Source organism: Lampetra planeri, chromosome 3 (genome assembly GCF_965212315.1).
Source record: "Lampetra planeri chromosome 3, kcLamPlan1.2.h2, whole genome shotgun sequence".
In the NCBI taxonomy this organism is placed as follows: domain Eukaryota; kingdom Metazoa; phylum Chordata; class Hyperoartia; order Petromyzontiformes; family Petromyzontidae; genus Lampetra; species Lampetra planeri.
Window position 1 is genome coordinate 20,855,556 of NC_136109.1, and position 24,828 is coordinate 20,880,383.

Genomic DNA, 24,828 nt, shown 5'->3' on the forward strand with positions numbered 1-24,828 from the left:
CGTATTATTAAATAAGATGCATTACAATTCCTTATAAGGGAAACAAGCACTAACTGATTATTAATGTAGCATAATCACAATAGAACACATTCCAAATGATTACTAATCTACAACTCGCATCGTAACAATAGCCTTATTACTAATCAAGTATATAATTACAATAACCCCCCCCCTCAAATCTTTGCACCTGATGAGTTAATGAGTTAATGATGACGTCACCCTGCTGCTGCTCTATATAAGAACGGGAGACACAGCAGAGCCTCACCATTCTGGCGAATTGCCCGATGATGCTGGATGCAATTACCAGCGAAACGTCGTACTCAAATTGTAAATGTTGTGGTTTCACGCTTCAACACACCGGTGGGCTAAAGCAGTGAACTATTTGTCTTTTGTCAACGTGACACTTTTTTTACTGATTGGCCGTGTCGGGTGGTGGAGGGTTACGACACATTTATAAATAACGCGATCTAAACCCAAAAATCGTTGATTATGAACAATATTGGTCGCGAAAGCCTACGTGTTAAACTGACTAACCTCTATGGGGAGGATACTTTTCTTAAAACCAGAAAATTGGAGAAGCTCCGCATTAAGCGGATGAAATTGATATCTTCATTGGCGTTCCTCAAAAGGTGCAGAGATTCGAAGGTAATACCAAACGCAGTTAAAATAACACATCACATAAAGTCTTCTAAAGCTAACAAAATACTACACAAAGCTAGCGAATTATTATTAATAGAGAGAATACAACACAACAGGAGTGAATTATCCAGCATTTCTGAATCGCTAAAGCATTTACATTTAAATATAAGCAATAGTGTGTCCATGCATGATTGGAATATAATCGATACTATAACACAACAATCGGCTGATAATGTGTTTAATCTAACAAATGCTAACCAAATTAACAAATTTTCTAGACTTTACAATAAACAAATCCCTATTAAAAACGAACAATTTAAAAACAAAACCGTAATGAACTTGACTAACACTAATTTAACCACTGACATGATTTCTGTCCTTTCTAAAGGCCTTAACTTTGCCGTTACCCCACGCACAATTCCAGTGGATGAGATAATTGCTGAGGTAGAATCAGCAGTAAGACTTCTTCCACATAATGAGGCAGAGATGACTAGACACGAGGTTGCCAAAATAATTGAGAATAGTAAAATACCGAAAGTAAATATTAGCTCGAACGAGGCAAAAGCCTTAAGAGAGCTTCGTCTAAATAAAGATATTCAAATCCTAGCAGCGGATAAGGGCCGCACTACTGTAGTGATGTCACGAGCCGATTATGATAATAAAATTAAAGATTTATTAGAGGAAAGTACCTACATTAAAATTAAACGAGATCCAACTAATACTCTGGAACGTAAGACTACTGCAATCATTGCAAATTCATTAATCCCAAAAAATGAGCAATTCCTAATTAAGCCAAGGGCTTCAAAACCACCTAGACTGTATGGGCTACCAAAGATCCATAAAATCGGCATCCCTTTACGACCCATAGTCAGTACAATTGGCTCTGCCACATATAAATTAGCAAAATATGTAACTAAACAAATACAGCCCTACATCGGTAGGACATCATCATTCATAAGAAATTCAGAACATCTTGTGAATATGATCAAAGATATTAAGCTTAACCCTAATGATATTTTGGTGAGTTTTGATGTGATTTCGCTATTCACTAAGGTTCCAGTGAGCGAGTCGCTTAAATTACTTGATACACTGGTAAAGAATACAGATTTACCAAAAGATATTCCGAAACTCGCTGACCATTGTTTAAATAACACTTACTTCTTATGGAGAGGTGAATTCTTTAAACAAAGGGAGGGAGCAGCAATGGGCTCTCCTTTATCTCCTGCTATAGCAAATTTGTACATGGAAAACTTTGAAACCAGAGCACTTGCTTCGAGCACATTAAAACCATCCTTTTGGTTTAGATATGTGGATGACACTTTGGTTGTCTGGCCACATGGTAAAGATACACTTAACGATTTTCTAAATCATCTCAATGCACAAAACCCGGCCATTCAGTTCACCATGGAAATGGAGGTGAATAACACACTCCCGTTCCTGGATATTTTACTTGGGCATGGCCTAAATGGTAAAATAACACACAGCGTTTACAGAAAGCAAACGCACACTGATGCCTATCTGAATGCGAAATCGCATCATCACCCAGCTCAGAAATCCTCTCTAATCAAGACGCTCATACATCGGGCTAAAACAGTGTCAGATGATGAAAGTCTAGTGAGAGAGATTAAACATGTTAAAGAAGCACTAAGACAGAATGGCTACAATAATGCTCAAATTAACAGAGCACTAAATGCCAAATCACGATCGCAAAGCAACACTGCTGAAAGCGATCAGATTATTAAAACAATAAAAATACCATTTATCTCAGGAGTAACTGACAAATTAGCCCGTGTTTTGCAAAAGCAAAACATTACAGTAAGATTTGGTACAGTACACAAAATTCAACAATTAGTAACGTGCACTAAAGACGAATTACCTAAATTATCAACAGAAGGTGTATATCGGATTAATTGTGTATGTGGCAGATGCTATATTGGACAGACAGGGCGTAACGTTAGTGTAAGACTAAAAGAACACCAGAGAAATATTAAACTATCGCAAACACAACTGTCGGCAGTGGCAGAACATGCTTGTCAACAGGGACACTCAATTGATTTTGACAACGTTGAAGTGTTGTGTAAAACTAGTTACTACTGGCAAAGACTAATTAGAGAATCCATTGAGATTGAGAGAAACAGAAATAACTTTAATCGCTCAGACAGCTACAGGCTTAGTGCGGCCTGGAAGCGTATTATTAAATAAGATGCATTACAATTCCTTATAAGGGAAACAAGCACTAACTGATTATTAATGTAGCATAATCACAATAGAACACATTCCAAATGATTACTAATCTACAACTCGCATCGTAACAATAGCCTTATTACTAATCAAGTATATAATTACAATAACCCCCCCCCTCAAATCTTTGCACCTGATGAGTTAATGAGTTAATGATGACGTCACCCTGCTGCTGCTCTATATAAGAACGGGAGACACAGCAGAGCCTCACCATTCTGGCGAATTGCCCGATGATGCTGGATGCAATTACCAGCGAAACGTCGTACTCAAATTGTAAATGTTGTGGTTTCACGCTTCAACACACCGGTGGGCTAAAGCAGTGAACTATTTGTCTTTTGTCAACGTGACACTTTTTTTACTGATTGGCCGTGTCGGGTGGTGGAGGGTTACGACACATTTATAAATAACGCGATCTAAACCCAAAAATCGTTGATTATGAACAATATTGGTCGCGAAAGCCTACGTGTTAAACTGACTAACCTCTATGGGGAGGATACTTTTCTTAAAACCAGAAAATTGGAGAAGCTCCGCATTAAGCGGATGAAATTGATATCTTCATTGGCGTTCCTCAAAAGGTGCAGAGATTCGAAGGTAATACCAAACGCAGTTAAAATAACACATCACATAAAGTCTTCTAAAGCTAACAAAATACTACACAAAGCTAGCGAATTATTATTAATAGAGAGAATACAACACAACAGGAGTGAATTATCCAGCATTTCTGAATCGCTAAAGCATTTACATTTAAATATAAGCAATAGTGTGTCCATGCATGATTGGAATATAATCGATACTATAACACAACAATCGGCTGATAATGTGTTTAATCTAACAAATGCTAACCAAATTAACAAATTTTCTAGACTTTACAATAAACAAATCCCTATTAAAAACGAACAATTTAAAAACAAAACCGTAATGAACTTGACTAACACTAATTTAACCACTGACATGATTTCTGTCCTTTCTAAAGGCCTTAACTTTGCCGTTACCCCACGCACAATTCCAGTGGATGAGATAATTGCTGAGGTAGAATCAGCAGTAAGACTTCTTCCACATAATGAGGCAGAGATGACTAGACACGAGGTTGCCAAAATAATTGAGAATAGTAAAATACCGAAAGTAAATATTAGCTCGAACGAGGCAAAAGCCTTAAGAGAGCTTCGTCTAAATAAAGATATTCAAATCCTAGCAGCGGATAAGGGCCGCACTACTGTAGTGATGTCACGAGCCGATTATGATAATAAAATTAAAGATTTATTAGAGGAAAGTACCTACATTAAAATTAAACGAGATCCAACTAATACTCTGGAACGTAAGACTACTGCAATCATTGCAAATTCATTAATCCCAAAAAATGAGCAATTCCTAATTAAGCCAAGGGCTTCAAAACCACCTAGACTGTATGGGCTACCAAAGATCCATAAAATCGGCATCCCTTTACGACCCATAGTCAGTACAATTGGCTCTGCCACATATAAATTAGCAAAATATGTAACTAAACAAATACAGCCCTACATCGGTAGGACATCATCATTCATAAGAAATTCAGAACATCTTGTGAATATGATCAAAGATATTAAGCTTAACCCTAATGATATTTTGGTGAGTTTTGATGTGATTTCGCTATTCACTAAGGTTCCAGTGAGCGAGTCGCTTAAATTACTTGATACACTGGTAAAGAATACAGATTTACCAAAAGATATTCCGAAACTCGCTGACCATTGTTTAAATAACACTTACTTCTTATGGAGAGGTGAATTCTTTAAACAAAGGGAGGGAGCAGCAATGGGCTCTCCTTTATCTCCTGCTATAGCAAATTTGTACATGGAAAACTTTGAAACCAGAGCACTTGCTTCGAGCACATTAAAACCATCCTTTTGGTTTAGATATGTGGATGACACTTTGGTTGTCTGGCCACATGGTAAAGATACACTTAACGATTTTCTAAATCATCTCAATGCACAAAACCCGGCCATTCAGTTCACCATGGAAATGGAGGTGAATAACACACTCCCGTTCCTGGATATTTTACTTGGGCATGGCCTAAATGGTAAAATAACACACAGCGTTTACAGAAAGCAAACGCACACTGATGCCTATCTGAATGCGAAATCGCATCATCACCCAGCTCAGAAATCCTCTCTAATCAAGACGCTCATACATCGGGCTAAAACAGTGTCAGATGATGAAAGTCTAGTGAGAGAGATTAAACATGTTAAAGAAGCACTAAGACAGAATGGCTACAATAATGCTCAAATTAACAGAGCACTAAATGCCAAATCACGATCGCAAAGCAACACTGCTGAAAGCGATCAGATTATTAAAACAATAAAAATACCATTTATCTCAGGAGTAACTGACAAATTAGCCCGTGTTTTGCAAAAGCAAAACATTACAGTAAGATTTGGTACAGTACACAAAATTCAACAATTAGTAACGTGCACTAAAGACGAATTACCTAAATTATCAACAGAAGGTGTATATCGGATTAATTGTGTATGTGGCAGATGCTATATTGGACAGACAGGGCGTAACGTTAGTGTAAGACTAAAAGAACACCAGAGAAATATTAAACTATCGCAAACACAACTGTCGGCAGTGGCAGAACATGCTTGTCAACAGGGACACTCAATTGATTTTGACAACGTTGAAGTGTTGTGTAAAACTAGTTACTACTGGCAAAGACTAATTAGAGAATCCATTGAGATTGAGAGAAACAGAAATAACTTTAATCGCTCAGACAGCTACAGGCTTAGTGCGGCCTGGAAGCGTATTATTAAATAAGATGCATTACAATTCCTTATAAGGGAAACAAGCACTAACTGATTATTAATGTAGCATAATCACAATAGAACACATTCCAAATGATTACTAATCTACAACTCGCATCGTAACAATAGCCTTATTACTAATCAAGTATATAATTACAATAACCCCCCCCCTCAAATCTTTGCACCTGATGAGTTAATGAGTTAATGATGACGTCACCCTGCTGCTGCTCTATATAAGAACGGGAGACACAGCAGAGCCTCACCATTCTGGCGAATTGCCCGATGATGCTGGATGCAATTACCAGCGAAACGTCGTACTCAAATTGTAAATGTTGTGGTTTCACGCTTCAACACACCGGTGGGCTAAAGCAGTGAACTATTTGTCTTTTGTCAACGTGACACTTTTTTTACTGATTGGCCGTGTCGGGTGGTGGAGGGTTACGACACATTTATAAATAACGCGATCTAAACCCAAAAATCGTTGATTATGAACAATATTGGTCGCGAAAGCCTACGTGTTAAACTGACTAACCTCTATGGGGAGGATACTTTTCTTAAAACCAGAAAATTGGAGAAGCTCCGCATTAAGCGGATGAAATTGATATCTTCATTGGCGTTCCTCAAAAGGTGCAGAGATTCGAAGGTAATACCAAACGCAGTTAAAATAACACATCACATAAAGTCTTCTAAAGCTAACAAAATACTACACAAAGCTAGCGAATTATTATTAATAGAGAGAATACAACACAACAGGAGTGAATTATCCAGCATTTCTGAATCGCTAAAGCATTTACATTTAAATATAAGCAATAGTGTGTCCATGCATGATTGGAATATAATCGATACTATAACACAACAATCGGCTGATAATGTGTTTAATCTAACAAATGCTAACCAAATTAACAAATTTTCTAGACTTTACAATAAACAAATCCCTATTAAAAACGAACAATTTAAAAACAAAACCGTAATGAACTTGACTAACACTAATTTAACCACTGACATGATTTCTGTCCTTTCTAAAGGCCTTAACTTTGCCGTTACCCCACGCACAATTCCAGTGGATGAGATAATTGCTGAGGTAGAATCAGCAGTAAGACTTCTTCCACATAATGAGGCAGAGATGACTAGACACGAGGTTGCCAAAATAATTGAGAATAGTAAAATACCGAAAGTAAATATTAGCTCGAACGAGGCAAAAGCCTTAAGAGAGCTTCGTCTAAATAAAGATATTCAAATCCTAGCAGCGGATAAGGGCCGCACTACTGTAGTGATGTCACGAGCCGATTATGATAATAAAATTAAAGATTTATTAGAGGAAAGTACCTACATTAAAATTAAACGAGATCCAACTAATACTCTGGAACGTAAGACTACTGCAATCATTGCAAATTCATTAATCCCAAAAAATGAGCAATTCCTAATTAAGCCAAGGGCTTCAAAACCACCTAGACTGTATGGGCTACCAAAGATCCATAAAATCGGCATCCCTTTACGACCCATAGTCAGTACAATTGGCTCTGCCACATATAAATTAGCAAAATATGTAACTAAACAAATACAGCCCTACATCGGTAGGACATCATCATTCATAAGAAATTCAGAACATCTTGTGAATATGATCAAAGATATTAAGCTTAACCCTAATGATATTTTGGTGAGTTTTGATGTGATTTCGCTATTCACTAAGGTTCCAGTGAGCGAGTCGCTTAAATTACTTGATACACTGGTAAAGAATACAGATTTACCAAAAGATATTCCGAAACTCGCTGACCATTGTTTAAATAACACTTACTTCTTATGGAGAGGTGAATTCTTTAAACAAAGGGAGGGAGCAGCAATGGGCTCTCCTTTATCTCCTGCTATAGCAAATTTGTACATGGAAAACTTTGAAACCAGAGCACTTGCTTCGAGCACATTAAAACCATCCTTTTGGTTTAGATATGTGGATGACACTTTGGTTGTCTGGCCACATGGTAAAGATACACTTAACGATTTTCTAAATCATCTCAATGCACAAAACCCGGCCATTCAGTTCACCATGGAAATGGAGGTGAATAACACACTCCCGTTCCTGGATATTTTACTTGGGCATGGCCTAAATGGTAAAATAACACACAGCGTTTACAGAAAGCAAACGCACACTGATGCCTATCTGAATGCGAAATCGCATCATCACCCAGCTCAGAAATCCTCTCTAATCAAGACGCTCATACATCGGGCTAAAACAGTGTCAGATGATGAAAGTCTAGTGAGAGAGATTAAACATGTTAAAGAAGCACTAAGACAGAATGGCTACAATAATGCTCAAATTAACAGAGCACTAAATGCCAAATCACGATCGCAAAGCAACACTGCTGAAAGCGATCAGATTATTAAAACAATAAAAATACCATTTATCTCAGGAGTAACTGACAAATTAGCCCGTGTTTTGCAAAAGCAAAACATTACAGTAAGATTTGGTACAGTACACAAAATTCAACAATTAGTAACGTGCACTAAAGACGAATTACCTAAATTATCAACAGAAGGTGTATATCGGATTAATTGTGTATGTGGCAGATGCTATATTGGACAGACAGGGCGTAACGTTAGTGTAAGACTAAAAGAACACCAGAGAAATATTAAACTATCGCAAACACAACTGTCGGCAGTGGCAGAACATGCTTGTCAACAGGGACACTCAATTGATTTTGACAACGTTGAAGTGTTGTGTAAAACTAGTTACTACTGGCAAAGACTAATTAGAGAATCCATTGAGATTGAGAGAAACAGAAATAACTTTAATCGCTCAGACAGCTACAGGCTTAGTGCGGCCTGGAAGCGTATTATTAAATAAGATGCATTACAATTCCTTATAAGGGAAACAAGCACTAACTGATTATTAATGTAGCATAATCACAATAGAACACATTCCAAATGATTACTAATCTACAACTCGCATCGTAACAATAGCCTTATTACTAATCAAGTATATAATTACAATAACCCCCCCCCTCAAATCTTTGCACCTGATGAGTTAATGAGTTAATGATGACGTCACCCTGCTGCTGCTCTATATAAGAACGGGAGACACAGCAGAGCCTCACCATTCTGGCGAATTGCCCGATGATGCTGGATGCAATTACCAGCGAAACGTCGTACTCAAATTGTAAATGTTGTGGTTTCACGCTTCAACACACCGGTGGGCTAAAGCAGTGAACTATTTGTCTTTTGTCAACGTGACACTTTTTTTACTGATTGGCCGTGTCGGGTGGTGGAGGGTTACGACACATTTATAAATAACGCGATCTAAACCCAAAAATCGTTGATTATGAACAATATTGGTCGCGAAAGCCTACGTGTTAAACTGACTAACCTCTATGGGGAGGATACTTTTCTTAAAACCAGAAAATTGGAGAAGCTCCGCATTAAGCGGATGAAATTGATATCTTCATTGGCGTTCCTCAAAAGGTGCAGAGATTCGAAGGTAATACCAAACGCAGTTAAAATAACACATCACATAAAGTCTTCTAAAGCTAACAAAATACTACACAAAGCTAGCGAATTATTATTAATAGAGAGAATACAACACAACAGGAGTGAATTATCCAGCATTTCTGAATCGCTAAAGCATTTACATTTAAATATAAGCAATAGTGTGTCCATGCATGATTGGAATATAATCGATACTATAACACAACAATCGGCTGATAATGTGTTTAATCTAACAAATGCTAACCAAATTAACAAATTTTCTAGACTTTACAATAAACAAATCCCTATTAAAAACGAACAATTTAAAAACAAAACCGTAATGAACTTGACTAACACTAATTTAACCACTGACATGATTTCTGTCCTTTCTAAAGGCCTTAACTTTGCCGTTACCCCACGCACAATTCCAGTGGATGAGATAATTGCTGAGGTAGAATCAGCAGTAAGACTTCTTCCACATAATGAGGCAGAGATGACTAGACACGAGGTTGCCAAAATAATTGAGAATAGTAAAATACCGAAAGTAAATATTAGCTCGAACGAGGCAAAAGCCTTAAGAGAGCTTCGTCTAAATAAAGATATTCAAATCCTAGCAGCGGATAAGGGCCGCACTACTGTAGTGATGTCACGAGCCGATTATGATAATAAAATTAAAGATTTATTAGAGGAAAGTACCTACATTAAAATTAAACGAGATCCAACTAATACTCTGGAACGTAAGACTACTGCAATCATTGCAAATTCATTAATCCCAAAAAATGAGCAATTCCTAATTAAGCCAAGGGCTTCAAAACCACCTAGACTGTATGGGCTACCAAAGATCCATAAAATCGGCATCCCTTTACGACCCATAGTCAGTACAATTGGCTCTGCCACATATAAATTAGCAAAATATGTAACTAAACAAATACAGCCCTACATCGGTAGGACATCATCATTCATAAGAAATTCAGAACATCTTGTGAATATGATCAAAGATATTAAGCTTAACCCTAATGATATTTTGGTGAGTTTTGATGTGATTTCGCTATTCACTAAGGTTCCAGTGAGCGAGTCGCTTAAATTACTTGATACACTGGTAAAGAATACAGATTTACCAAAAGATATTCCGAAACTCGCTGACCATTGTTTAAATAACACTTACTTCTTATGGAGAGGTGAATTCTTTAAACAAAGGGAGGGAGCAGCAATGGGCTCTCCTTTATCTCCTGCTATAGCAAATTTGTACATGGAAAACTTTGAAACCAGAGCACTTGCTTCGAGCACATTAAAACCATCCTTTTGGTTTAGATATGTGGATGACACTTTGGTTGTCTGGCCACATGGTAAAGATACACTTAACGATTTTCTAAATCATCTCAATGCACAAAACCCGGCCATTCAGTTCACCATGGAAATGGAGGTGAATAACACACTCCCGTTCCTGGATATTTTACTTGGGCATGGCCTAAATGGTAAAATAACACACAGCGTTTACAGAAAGCAAACGCACACTGATGCCTATCTGAATGCGAAATCGCATCATCACCCAGCTCAGAAATCCTCTCTAATCAAGACGCTCATACATCGGGCTAAAACAGTGTCAGATGATGAAAGTCTAGTGAGAGAGATTAAACATGTTAAAGAAGCACTAAGACAGAATGGCTACAATAATGCTCAAATTAACAGAGCACTAAATGCCAAATCACGATCGCAAAGCAACACTGCTGAAAGCGATCAGATTATTAAAACAATAAAAATACCATTTATCTCAGGAGTAACTGACAAATTAGCCCGTGTTTTGCAAAAGCAAAACATTACAGTAAGATTTGGTACAGTACACAAAATTCAACAATTAGTAACGTGCACTAAAGACGAATTACCTAAATTATCAACAGAAGGTGTATATCGGATTAATTGTGTATGTGGCAGATGCTATATTGGACAGACAGGGCGTAACGTTAGTGTAAGACTAAAAGAACACCAGAGAAATATTAAACTATCGCAAACACAACTGTCGGCAGTGGCAGAACATGCTTGTCAACAGGGACACTCAATTGATTTTGACAACGTTGAAGTGTTGTGTAAAACTAGTTACTACTGGCAAAGACTAATTAGAGAATCCATTGAGATTGAGAGAAACAGAAATAACTTTAATCGCTCAGACAGCTACAGGCTTAGTGCGGCCTGGAAGCGTATTATTAAATAAGATGCATTACAATTCCTTATAAGGGAAACAAGCACTAACTGATTATTAATGTAGCATAATCACAATAGAACACATTCCAAATGATTACTAATCTACAACTCGCATCGTAACAATAGCCTTATTACTAATCAAGTATATAATTACAATAACCCCCCCCCCTCAAATCTTTGCACCTGATGAGTTAATGAGTTAATGATGACGTCACCCTGCTGCTGCTCTATATAAGAACGGGAGACACAGCAGAGCCTCACCATTCTGGCGAATTGCCCGATGATGCTGGATGCAATTACCAGCGAAACGTCGTACTCAAATTGTAAATGTTGTGGTTTCACGCTTCAACACACCGGTGGGCTAAAGCAGTGAACTATTTGTCTTTTGTCAACGTGACACTTTTTTTACTGATTGGCCGTGTCGGGTGGTGGAGGGTTACGACACATTTATAAATAACGCGATCTAAACCCAAAAATCGTTGATTATGAACAATATTGGTCGCGAAAGCCTACGTGTTAAACTGACTAACCTCTATGGGGAGGATACTTTTCTTAAAACCAGAAAATTGGAGAAGCTCCGCATTAAGCGGATGAAATTGATATCTTCATTGGCGTTCCTCAAAAGGTGCAGAGATTCGAAGGTAATACCAAACGCAGTTAAAATAACACATCACATAAAGTCTTCTAAAGCTAACAAAATACTACACAAAGCTAGCGAATTATTATTAATAGAGAGAATACAACACAACAGGAGTGAATTATCCAGCATTTCTGAATCGCTAAAGCATTTACATTTAAATATAAGCAATAGTGTGTCCATGCATGATTGGAATATAATCGATACTATAACACAACAATCGGCTGATAATGTGTTTAATCTAACAAATGCTAACCAAATTAACAAATTTTCTAGACTTTACAATAAACAAATCCCTATTAAAAACGAACAATTTAAAAACAAAACCGTAATGAACTTGACTAACACTAATTTAACCACTGACATGATTTCTGTCCTTTCTAAAGGCCTTAACTTTGCCGTTACCCCACGCACAATTCCAGTGGATGAGATAATTGCTGAGGTAGAATCAGCAGTAAGACTTCTTCCACATAATGAGGCAGAGATGACTAGACACGAGGTTGCCAAAATAATTGAGAATAGTAAAATACCGAAAGTAAATATTAGCTCGAACGAGGCAAAAGCCTTAAGAGAGCTTCGTCTAAATAAAGATATTCAAATCCTAGCAGCGGATAAGGGCCGCACTACTGTAGTGATGTCACGAGCCGATTATGATAATAAAATTAAAGATTTATTAGAGGAAAGTACCTACATTAAAATTAAACGAGATCCAACTAATACTCTGGAACGTAAGACTACTGCAATCATTGCAAATTCATTAATCCCAAAAAATGAGCAATTCCTAATTAAGCCAAGGGCTTCAAAACCACCTAGACTGTATGGGCTACCAAAGATCCATAAAATCGGCATCCCTTTACGACCCATAGTCAGTACAATTGGCTCTGCCACATATAAATTAGCAAAATATGTAACTAAACAAATACAGCCCTACATCGGTAGGACATCATCATTCATAAGAAATTCAGAACATCTTGTGAATATGATCAAAGATATTAAGCTTAACCCTAATGATATTTTGGTGAGTTTTGATGTGATTTCGCTATTCACTAAGGTTCCAGTGAGCGAGTCGCTTAAATTACTTGATACACTGGTAAAGAATACAGATTTACCAAAAGATATTCCGAAACTCGCTGACCATTGTTTAAATAACACTTACTTCTTATGGAGAGGTGAATTCTTTAAACAAAGGGAGGGAGCAGCAATGGGCTCTCCTTTATCTCCTGCTATAGCAAATTTGTACATGGAAAACTTTGAAACCAGAGCACTTGCTTCGAGCACATTAAAACCATCCTTTTGGTTTAGATATGTGGATGACACTTTGGTTGTCTGGCCACATGGTAAAGATACACTTAACGATTTTCTAAATCATCTCAATGCACAAAACCCGGCCATTCAGTTCACCATGGAAATGGAGGTGAATAACACACTCCCGTTCCTGGATATTTTACTTGGGCATGGCCTAAATGGTAAAATAACACACAGCGTTTACAGAAAGCAAACGCACACTGATGCCTATCTGAATGCGAAATCGCATCATCACCCAGCTCAGAAATCCTCTCTAATCAAGACGCTCATACATCGGGCTAAAACAGTGTCAGATGATGAAAGTCTAGTGAGAGAGATTAAACATGTTAAAGAAGCACTAAGACAGAATGGCTACAATAATGCTCAAATTAACAGAGCACTAAATGCCAAATCACGATCGCAAAGCAACACTGCTGAAAGCGATCAGATTATTAAAACAATAAAAATACCATTTATCTCAGGAGTAACTGACAAATTAGCCCGTGTTTTGCAAAAGCAAAACATTACAGTAAGATTTGGTACAGTACACAAAATTCAACAATTAGTAACGTGCACTAAAGACGAATTACCTAAATTATCAACAGAAGGTGTATATCGGATTAATTGTGTATGTGGCAGATGCTATATTGGACAGACAGGGCGTAACGTTAGTGTAAGACTAAAAGAACACCAGAGAAATATTAAACTATCGCAAACACAACTGTCGGCAGTGGCAGAACATGCTTGTCAACAGGGACACTCAATTGATTTTGACAACGTTGAAGTGTTGTGTAAAACTAGTTACTACTGGCAAAGACTAATTAGAGAATCCATTGAGATTGAGAGAAACAGAAATAACTTTAATCGCTCAGACAGCTACAGGCTTAGTGCGGCCTGGAAGCGTATTATTAAATAAGATGCATTACAATTCCTTATAAGGGAAACAAGCACTAACTGATTATTAATGTAGCATAATCACAATAGAACACATTCCAAATGATTACTAATCTACAACTCGCATCGTAACAATAGCCTTATTACTAATCAAGTATATAATTACAATAACCCCCCCCCTCAAATCTTTGCACCTGATGAGTTAATGAGTTAATGATGACGTCACCCTGCTGCTGCTCTATATAAGAACGGGAGACACAGCAGAGCCTCACCATTCTGGCGAATTGCCCGATGATGCTGGATGCAATTACCAGCGAAACGTCGTACTCAAATTGTAAATGTTGTGGTTTCACGCTTCAACACACCGGTGGGCTAAAGCAGTGAACTATTTGTCTTTTGTCAACGTGACACTTTTTTTTACTGATTGGCCGTGTCGGGTGGTGGAGGGTTACGACACATTTATAAATAACGCGATCTAAACCCAAAAATCGTTGATTATGAAAAACCAACCACGACTGACAGGGCAAGGGGTGGTCTTCATCCAGCATGGAATTGACAAAGGGGCTGGAATTTATTTTATGGTTATTATGTTTCTTGCGTGTGTCCTCTCCTTTGAGGCATCAATAATAATGTTTGTCCTGTACTGTACGATATGCCCACGTCAAAGCTTCCTACTTTCAACAACCGACACTGACCAGCAAAGTGAATTATGGCCAAACAACCGCCATGACCAACGGGACATGTTGTTCCCCCTTCACTTTTTATTTTTTGTTCCATGAATATAACGATGCTTCTAAACCATATTATGAGGTCCATTAGGTCATACGCGTAATACTATTATTAATGTTATTTTTCGGCACATTGCAATGTTACGTTTTATTATCCAGTTCAGATTTCCAAAAGTATGCCAAATCTGCTCTCGACCTACCTCGTTAGTTCACCAGATTGATTCTAGTGGGCCTTCAGTAGCTGTTTTAGATGCGCGTAATCTGCTGTGGCTTGCCAGTTTGTGTTCGTCCATTCATTAATGCAGGGTAGGTTCGCCAAGTCATACATAAATCAATTACAGCCCTGTTGCCTGCAGAACACTTTTTTTTGCAGAATTATTGATTAACTGCAGAATAACCATGCAAGTATTAAGTCATGGTTTGTCTCCATGAAATCCCCTCGACTTCCTCTTCTGTCAACCCCTGCCAGCGAAGCACCCTCTCGTCATGCCACTTATTACCGCCTCTCTGCACCTTTCATCATCCATTGCTCCGTTAATAACAATAGAATGGATAGAAACGTTATCATTATTGTGTGCCATTGCCTCCTTCTGTGTCATATTCTCCTTTTTTAAATTTCATATTAACCCTATGTCAGTTTAACACGTAGGCTTTCGCGACCAATATTATTCATAATAAACGTTTTTGGGTTAGATCGCGTTATTTATAAATGTGTCGTAACCCTCTACCACCCGACCCGATGTGTCTGGCCCAAGACCCAACTCCTTATGTTTCTGTCTCGCATAGATAGTCAGCATAGAGAGCTTATATGGGCAGGAACATCTAAGCGAGGTGTGGGATTTTGGCCTATTCAAGTATTGACTGCGTAAGAATAAATGAAAACTCAGGCATTTCCTTTAAAAAAAATATTGATAATTGAAAATAAATCCGTGTAGTAGTTGATTTACATGCCCTGCATCGCCACTTTGGAGCTGAAGCACTTACGATTATAAAGCTTTTCTACGTGCTTGGCCACTCAGCCACCTTTACCGTGCATGGCACGGGTGTTGCCTCGGGTAGGGCTTTGTGTGATGAACGCAGCTGCACTAAACTCAATAATGAACACGTAAATTGCACATCCCTGGAAGTTTTTATTTATTTAGTGGAGACCATTATCTCTTTTAGTCAAGGTAACCTCATTTGAGCCAATGGACAGACGCATGGAAGGACAGCTCAATATTATTCCAGGTTGTGAATAACTAATTCAATCAACACTTACGTATAAAGGTGATATTTATTTAATAAATTCGTTTTATTAGTTGAGCCTTCCAGTATCTCGGCCTCGCCGTGCGCTGCGTTGCACCGCTAGTCGAGTAGATAACCATGTGTTCAATAAACCCTCGGAGCCAGGATGACCGTCCAACTCCGATCGTCATTTATTGATTGTAACAGGTAAAACTGGTGAGAAAACACAGATACAGCATCTGTTATAATTCGGAAACACCCACACAATGAACACCACAGCATCAGAACATTGTCTCAGATAACAATAGATCCTGGAAGGACCAGGCCCCCACATTACCCCTGAACAACTAGACAAAGGCACAAGCTGGTGCGTTGCATACAGGCACATAGTGTATTCATCCCACTGCACCCCAAATGTGCAGCATTACACTTAACACTAAACTGTGGATGAGATACTTCGTCATCACTCTCAGGATCGCAACATAGGCACAAGTCTGACTCGACCTACTAAATCACAAGTAACATCCACAATAAGGAAAGTCACAGGCTTCGTTACTAACTAGGCCTCGTATTTACTACAACAACTTAACGGCATCATAAAGGCATTTACATTGCTATAACGGTCATTCCAACATTACAACAGCATTTCCAATATTATAGGAATATAAACAACTTACAGATAATGCTTCTTAAACTCCCACAATGGACAAGTGCGGCTGTGGTCTCACTGAGATGCGATGCGTGCCGCCATCTTGACTTATCTGTGTAATGGCTGACGCCCGCGTGGTACAGTGGAAATCTAACATCATCACTTCCTGGTCACGTGACCAACATTAGCATAAAAAAACAGGAACTTCCTGTGAACGTACGCTCCCCATCTGCCGTGAGGCAAGACATTCCAGTTTTATTCATGGTGTGGTATTGGTGGTCTATCTTGAGACAATACAATTGGTAATCACGCAGAATTCTGCTCTGAAAACGGCTGTGCAAGACATATTCCCAGAACTTCTGAAACACTCTTCAATAGACCCTTTTTTTCTCATCGCGCAAGAGGGGGCACACTGTGATTTGTATTTGAACACAAAACTGACTCCCCTTCATACTCGGAAAAAAGCGTCATTGGACATCATTCTCAAAATACTCCAGAACAAATCAGCTGATTACCTCCGTGACCACCTTTGATGACTACAGCCCTCATTGCGGTCGCCTGAGTAGCTCCTCTCTACGCCCTAATGTACCCAGCGTGAGATCGACTCACTGTGACAAATCATTTCCTTAAATTTCGATTTAAAGCTTTCGTGACTGCAGGGATTCATCTTCTTGGTTATTTCGGTAAAGTCACGTATAAGGGAAGTAATAAAATAATACAAATAAAACATAATAAAATAATTGTCACGACATTTCAACCACAACGCAAGCAGCCGTCCTCAGGTGAAGAACAGGTCTGTCGGAAAGACAGACCTCATTCAGACGCTGTCTTGCCGACAGACCCTTCTACGTGACTTTACCGAAAGAACCAAGAAAATCATTTCCTGTTGCTGCCCCTCACTTTTGAAACTATCTGACTTTGTTGTGTTGACTTAAATTCCTTCCCTGGATATTTTAAATTCATCTCTTGATTTAAGATATCCCTTCGGTTGCACATGTGGTTCCTGAACCTTGCACGATTCGGTGTTTATAGTTCTGATGTGCACTACATTCCTTCACTTGTGGCGAATGGACTTAGTGCTTCAGTGTTGATGTGCATTATGACTTCTATGCTGCAACATCCCATTTTTTCACCAAGGTCCTCTGCGGATCATTCTTGTAAACAGCTTAGGGCTGAATGTTTCTTCCACGCATCAAGAAATAAAATCAATCAATCACACGCTGCCATGAGATTGGTGTGTGATTCGGACCTGGAAATTATCCAAATTAAATGCTAAACCAACTTTAATGTGATTGTTGTTTGTGGAGTTATTGCTGACTCGGCTGAGACCATCACTTTGCTACACTCGATAACCGACTTTAATTAAAAGTGGCAGAAACCCCCGAATTCGAGCCTAGGATCTCAGCAGTGCTGGCTCAGTGTATCTGGCCGGAGCCACCTGGCTACCCCTTATCTCCAACGCTTAATTATGTACCTATGATCTAAATAAAAATGTTCAAGTCTGCATCTGCCATCGTAACTTTGTCTGAATTGTCGTAACCTCTGGCGATGTGTCTTCCCATGTCTTATCAGTACATCATCCCGAGAGACATCACCCTGCTCCCAGGGCAGATGCAGCAATTGAGGGAGATCATAGAAAGGGAGAAGGATCGGCAAGGGTGGCCGGAGCCAAACGAGTGCCCGATGCCACCCCAACCGCCGGATCACAGGATTCTTCATCCAGATGCTTTACAGATACCGAGAGCCAGCGTTTTGACACCCGCACCGGTGCAGGGACCGGTGCTGCACAATAACACATTATCCTTTCCCAGGTACGTCCATCTTAAAGCCTGCACAAATATATCTGCTCACATTACGGTTACCACCTATCCTGCTTTTCCCAAGTAGCTGTCTATGGAAATCTGTAAGTCTTCACGTGACATTAAAAGTCCGGTTTTTGGTCAGCTGTATAATAAACCGCCAATAATCAAAGCAATGCACTGACACATAGTTCTTCACTCTTCTGGTATTGTGAGATGTTCTTCTTCCCATGATATGTCCCAGTGTTTTGAGGTTTTCTTTTTTTCTTTTTACCTCAGAGGTGGCAACCCTAGTTTAGATGCAAAACGATCCTTCCCAGAGAAATGCCTTCTTCACTGACCAAGCAAATCTGTTTTTTACTTCGTTAAAACACACATTATCCAATGGGTTTTCAACTAAAACAAACACACCAACAGCACTGCCTCACAACATAAAAATACAATGTGGCCCAAAATGTTGTTTAAAGAGGTCAAATACTACGTATAATAATGTGTCTATTTCAATAAACTCACTTTGGGGCCACCCTGCAATATAATATGTTGATCTTTCAGGTAGTTGACCCTCTTTCAGAGCAGTAGAGTACATCATTCTGAGGGATAAATCCCGAGGGGCATCTTGAGTTTTGCTCAGAAAAAAAGCCATTGCTCAAAACGTCAGCCTACTTACTTTGTATCAAAAATATTTATCTTGTAACGGCGGTGCTATTGCTGAAAGTGATGATTTTTGTGTTGTTGTCCACCACGGCCAATCCCGTTATCCAACATTTTGCCGCTATGTTGCAATGCAAAGTGTGTGTAATAAATAGAACAGCCGACAATAAGCGTGTTTCTTTTACTGCTGTGATGTTTATATACTTCCACCGAAATTGCAGTCTCTTTTAATTGTTTCTGCATTGTGAAAGTCTGTGATTTGCGCAGCACGTGCACGTATAATCGCAGGGAATTTATCGTGTACAAGACCCGGGTTTAATTCCAGGATAGGGACCCCAGTGGCAGTAGTTAGACATTTGACAATTTATCGATGAAAATGCGATTCTTATGCACACAATACATGCATCAAACTGCGTGTCAAAGAGTCGATTATTTACAATATCCGAAAAATGTCTGCAAATTATACGTTAACTTAAGTTTTGGCTAATAAAATGAAAAAGAGAGAACGGGAAAATCTGGGAAGCGGGCAATATTAACGAGATAGCACAGGAAACATAAACAAATCATCCATTAAATCTTGACTTAAAGCTTTCGTGACTGCAGGAATTCAAAGAATATAAATCATCCGTTCTTGATTTGAATTATGGCAATGAATCTCATTGTCGGCAGTGGGGGAGGACAGGATGAGGGAGGGGTTTGGGTAAATTATTACATGTTTTGCAATTAATATCCCGAGTCGAGCCTGGGCGTCTTATGAGTTAACATGAATCCCTGGTGTGTTACACCAATGCAAACAAAGTCGGCCAGGTGTGATGTGACCCCACCCATGACTTAGTGATCCATTTACAACCTCATGTGGTGGGCAGCAGAGGGCAGTGCTAAAAAAAACACAATTGTTGTATTGTACTTCAATGCACCTCCCCTCCATCAACCCACACTGACCGGCTTGGTGAAGTATGGTCAAACAACCCCCACGATCCGCACAGCACGAGGAGACCCTCATCCAGCAGTGGACTGACACAAGGGCTAGGCACGTGTACCATATCATAATCAATTCCTTGCTAACATCATTCACCCCATCATTCTTCCTTAAGCAAGACAGCTCGCGGGGGCATCTGTGTCTCTCTTTGCAGTTGTTACTATGACGTTTCTCGGGACAAGGCGGAGCAGATGCTGCAAGAGCACCCGGACTGGGGCAATCTGCTCCTCCGTCCAGGAAGCAATCAGACGGACTACGCCGTGTCTGTGTGGAACGAACACCCATCCTACAGGTTTGACAACAACCTGTTCGATTGTGCGTCACTCTACTACTTGACGCAGTGGGAGGCTGCATTGTGGAACAATCCGCCGTGGCATTTTGTTGCAAGTCGGACCGAGTGTTAAGCGCTTACTAAATCCTACACCTTTAATAGTTGAACACGTAGGCTTTAGCGACCAATTTCATCCATAATATAGGTTTGTTTTGGGTTAGATTGCGTAAATATGAATGTGTCGTTAAACCCGCCACCACCCGACAGCCAATTAGTAAGCTTTGTCACGTTAACAGAACCTACCAATTCGTTACTAGTACAACACAACGGTGTGTTGGAGAGAAAATCCACACCATTTACAGTTTGAGTACGACGTTTTGCCAGTAATTACAACCAGCTTCATCAGGCGACAGCCACAAATCTGGCTGTCACCTGATGAAGCTAGTTATGGACCCTTCACAGTAATACAGTTATATGCTGATAGCCGATGGTCAAAAAAACTTACGGAGTGGCAGGCAGGGAGGGGACGCACCTGAAATGGTGCTTCCCGTGGAAATGGAACTATGAAATCAGCTTGTGTGCAGGTACCTAAGTAGATTATTACATCACAGGATCATGAGAGATGGTGACGGAGTGGACAGCAGTGGATTGATAATGGATAATGAATTAATTGATCAATCTTACTGCTTGAGCAACAGCTCTCTAAATGGTATTCAAAAATACAGAAGTCAAAGTGGTTTTCCCGCTTAGTTTGGCATGGGGCGGCACTAATCTCGTGCCTATAAACCTAAGCCAGCAGAGGAACTTCCATATTCCTATGGTGGACACAAGTATTTACATTTGAAAACCACTGTTGATGCCTCCGCTAAGTAAATGCTAATTGTATCAACCTCGTCAGGATGAGGAACTAAATTGACCCTTAACCAGGATCTGAACTTCCGACCTTCCGATTGCGAGCCGCACATTCCACCATTTTCTCCACCTGGATGGATTGAAATCGTTCTACGTAAATCACAATGTGTACCCCCCTCGAACTGACCCCCAATTAAAAATAAACATCTGAGTAGAACACTTCAACCATTGTTTTGTTAATGAAAGTTCACATTGTTTTATCGGAGTTGAAGGTCTGCTATGGAAATATTTCAGTGATTCATTACAAATACTGTGTTAGCTAGAATGTATGTTGAAACATAATGCTTTAACTTTACACCAGTGGTGGCACTTGGCATAAGCGAACAAAATAAAAGCTTAGGTCCCTAAGAAGCTCAGTGGTCCTTGATTCATAATATCTTAAAGTCAAACCATACAATGCATAACAAGCTAATGAACATAAAAAGCCAATTAATACTTTTCTATCTTATTCTCATCTCTCTTGTGTCATCTCACTACATGTGTAGTGAATCACTTCAGAGACACTAGTAGTAGGAGGCACTCTTTTTATTATAAACTTCACAAGCATAGGGAATAACTGCACTTCGGTCAGGACAGCAACAGGCTGCCTGACCAACAACGCTGATGAGGTGAAGACGATGACGAAGACGGTGACGAAGATTCTTGTAGCACCACAGGTTCCTCTCCAAACAACAACCCAGAGTCTTGGTCGGGGTCTCCCTTTTATCCACCCAGCGTGGCCTCGCTCCGCCCTCGGCCACGCCCCCCTTCTAGAATCTACTAGAAGGTTCCCGGGCTTTACCTCACGTGCCCCCTCTGTCACCTTTGCCCCACAGCCCTCTCTCCGGCCTATCACGTGACCAGATGGCAGACAGGGCTGCTACAACAGCAGATCCCCTTCTCTGCCAGCAACCAGCACTACACGCCATAGTCACCCGTTCCATGTCACTACACAAGTATGTTATTGTCTACATTTCTCTTATCTTACTGCGTCTCGTATCTCTTTGTCTATGTCTCTTCTGTTATCTTGCTAGGATTTTATCAATTTAAAGTGGGGCCCCCAAAGAATATGTTTTGCTTAGGGCAGGGGTTCTTAACCTTTGCTGCAGCCTTGCACCCCTTTGTTTCTAAATCGTAATTTTTTTATGTTAACAAATACATCGGTTTTATAAAACGAAGCAGTTGTACTTACGTCCCCGTGCTTCATTTTACGTTTCGCTTATTTACCTTAAAAAAAATCAGGCATGTCTCCTACTCGTAGAAAAGGCATCTCGCACCCCCAGGCGTTGCGTGATACTTTTCATACTGAACTTGAATAAACCTGTTTTTAGCGTCTCAAACGCATATATTTGTTCTAGCTTAGCTACATAAAAAATCACTGGAATGCATTTTATAACCCCTTACTTGCCCAAACAGGTCTGCCTAGAATACCAACAACGTATAACAATAGCGCCACCTAAACTCCTTGTCCTGGGATATTAACATTTTCAGAAGGCCAGCGATAATTTATTGTACTAACTTTTTGGACCTGTCATTGTTGTTCCCAATCAGGACTGGCGCTGTACTACACTACAGAATCAGTGTAAAAAAAAACGTGTACGTCATTGAACTCTCTAATAAGGTAAACAATATTTATCCTTGTGCCATAACTATCCTCCAAACAGGTGTTGTTGTTCTTTCTACAGACCACGTACAAAGGAAAACATGTGATTTTTGTTTTGTCAGGCATACATTTATTATTTGTAGGCCGGGTGCTTTACATCAGGTGGCAAGGTATTGCCATGTGTGGATACGAATGTTAGGTAAAGGAGTACGTGACCTTGCTGTCTGGCTAAAAACGATGGAGCATTTGTGGAAAATGCGTGCTTTGCTTGGAAACGTTTCAGAGGGGATTGTTAAGATAGTCATAAACAAAGCCTCTGCAAAACTACTCTTTGTAGGACACCCGTGTTTAGGAAGTTACATGATGTGTGCATTACATCAAATCAGCACACACTCGCATATGTTGCTAAACTTTATGAATCCACGACTGGCCATGTCGGCCGAGGGTGTTGTTGCTTCACCACACCTCGGCATTCTGGGTCAATGTAGTGCAGGTTAGTGAATGGGGGAGGGGAGGTCCAGGATGCTTGAAATATCGCTCGCCGCTGGTGTTAGCCGTGGCTGGAAATCAAACTCTGGTTGACATCTTAATTTTGGAGCTTTCGTGACTGCAGGAATTATTTTTTGGTTCTTTCGGTAAAGTCACGTATAAAGATAAAATAATAAATTGAATAATAGCATACTACCACGTTTCGATTGCAACACAAGCAATCATCATCAGGTATAAAAGAAATAGCAACAAAAAACTAACCAGAAAACTATAGACAGACATATGAGCAGACAGACATCATAAAGATACACAGAGAGAGAACACGTATCGGCACAAAGAGAGAGGACGCCTCTGTGACGGGGCCTTAAATATAGAGAGGGGGCGGGGGCGGAGAGAGGGAGGGGGCAGAGAAAAATTAGCATGTCAATGAGTGGACAACAACGTGGTACGGTACGCAAGCTCTGGTTGACATGTTAATAGCGCGGTGGTGTGTCATGGGAGCTTTTTTAAAGTATGAAATTTTTTAAATAGGTTTGACCCTTTCTGGCAATAAAACAGCCGTTAAGATGTTCAAACACCAAAGAGATGAAACCTTTTGCAAGGAATCAAGTTCACATTAACCTAACGTACTCGTGGTGAACATGCAAACACACTTGCTTGGATAATATAATATATGATGCATTGTCTTTGAAACTGATTGGCCTACATCAGAGACAACCTTCTTTATGGCCTAGTCTCACAAGTGTCATACCAGAGAACGCCAAAAGACGAACAGTACAAAGGCAATGCCACACGTACCAGAGCAGTGTGCTAAATACTGCACCACAGCTCCATAGAGAGGCAGACATCTACAACTGGGCTCGGAAAAGTACTACGGTACCCATTACTGAATACCATGCACTTAAAACCTCCTAAACAAGCACGTGTTCCCAATTACTTTAAAGAAGACTTCCCTGCATATCAAACGCGAAGATCCCACGTAGAGTGATATAGACTGTTGGGGCACGTGCCGTTAGCGACCACTTATAAAAGGCATGGCGCACAATGGGGTGGTGCGGCCATCACCATGCCCAGCCGTCTTTGTTTCCCCCGTGTTGATATCTAAACATCACATCAGGGACTCGTTTCAGGTTGAGTCGACCCAATATAGGTTCAGATATCAACCACTGACGTTGGCAGTGAAGGGGGGCTGGTGGTGCTTTGCGCTAACCACTGCGCTTCAGCTCCCCGACTTGTCACTCTCAAACACGCAAATGGACAAGCACAGCACGTGCCCACCAAAAGACAAACATCCCCCGTATAGCCTTCACAGACTGTTGGGGCAAGTGCTTTTAGCGAGCCCCTATGAAGGCCGGCATGGCACACAACCGGGTTCGGTGGCCAGCAACCACGCCCAGCCACCTTTGTCTCCCCAGTGGCG

At 39.9% G+C, this 24,828-nt stretch overlaps 1 protein-coding gene across 7 annotated transcripts in view; it reads left to right on the top strand.

Annotated features, from left to right (window-relative positions):
- The window catches only part of LOC144740835 (signal-transducing adaptor protein 1-like), a 40,818-nt gene that overhangs the window by 10,708 nt on the left and 5,282 nt on the right, over positions 1-24,828 (top strand). For 5 of the 7 annotated variants that reach the window (XM_078623573.1, XM_078623559.1, XM_078623557.1 and 2 more), the window contains 4 exons: positions 18,298-18,536; positions 20,309-20,446; positions 22,153-22,272; positions 22,868-22,937. In XM_078623573.1, coding sequence (XP_078479699.1) covers positions 18,298-18,536; positions 20,309-20,446; positions 22,153-22,272; positions 22,868-22,937 — 567 coding nt within the window. The remainder of the gene's footprint in view (positions 1-18,297; positions 18,537-20,308; positions 20,447-22,152; positions 22,273-22,867; positions 22,938-24,828) is intronic. The other 2 variants (XM_078623585.1, XM_078623587.1) reach the window with 1 other exon arrangement.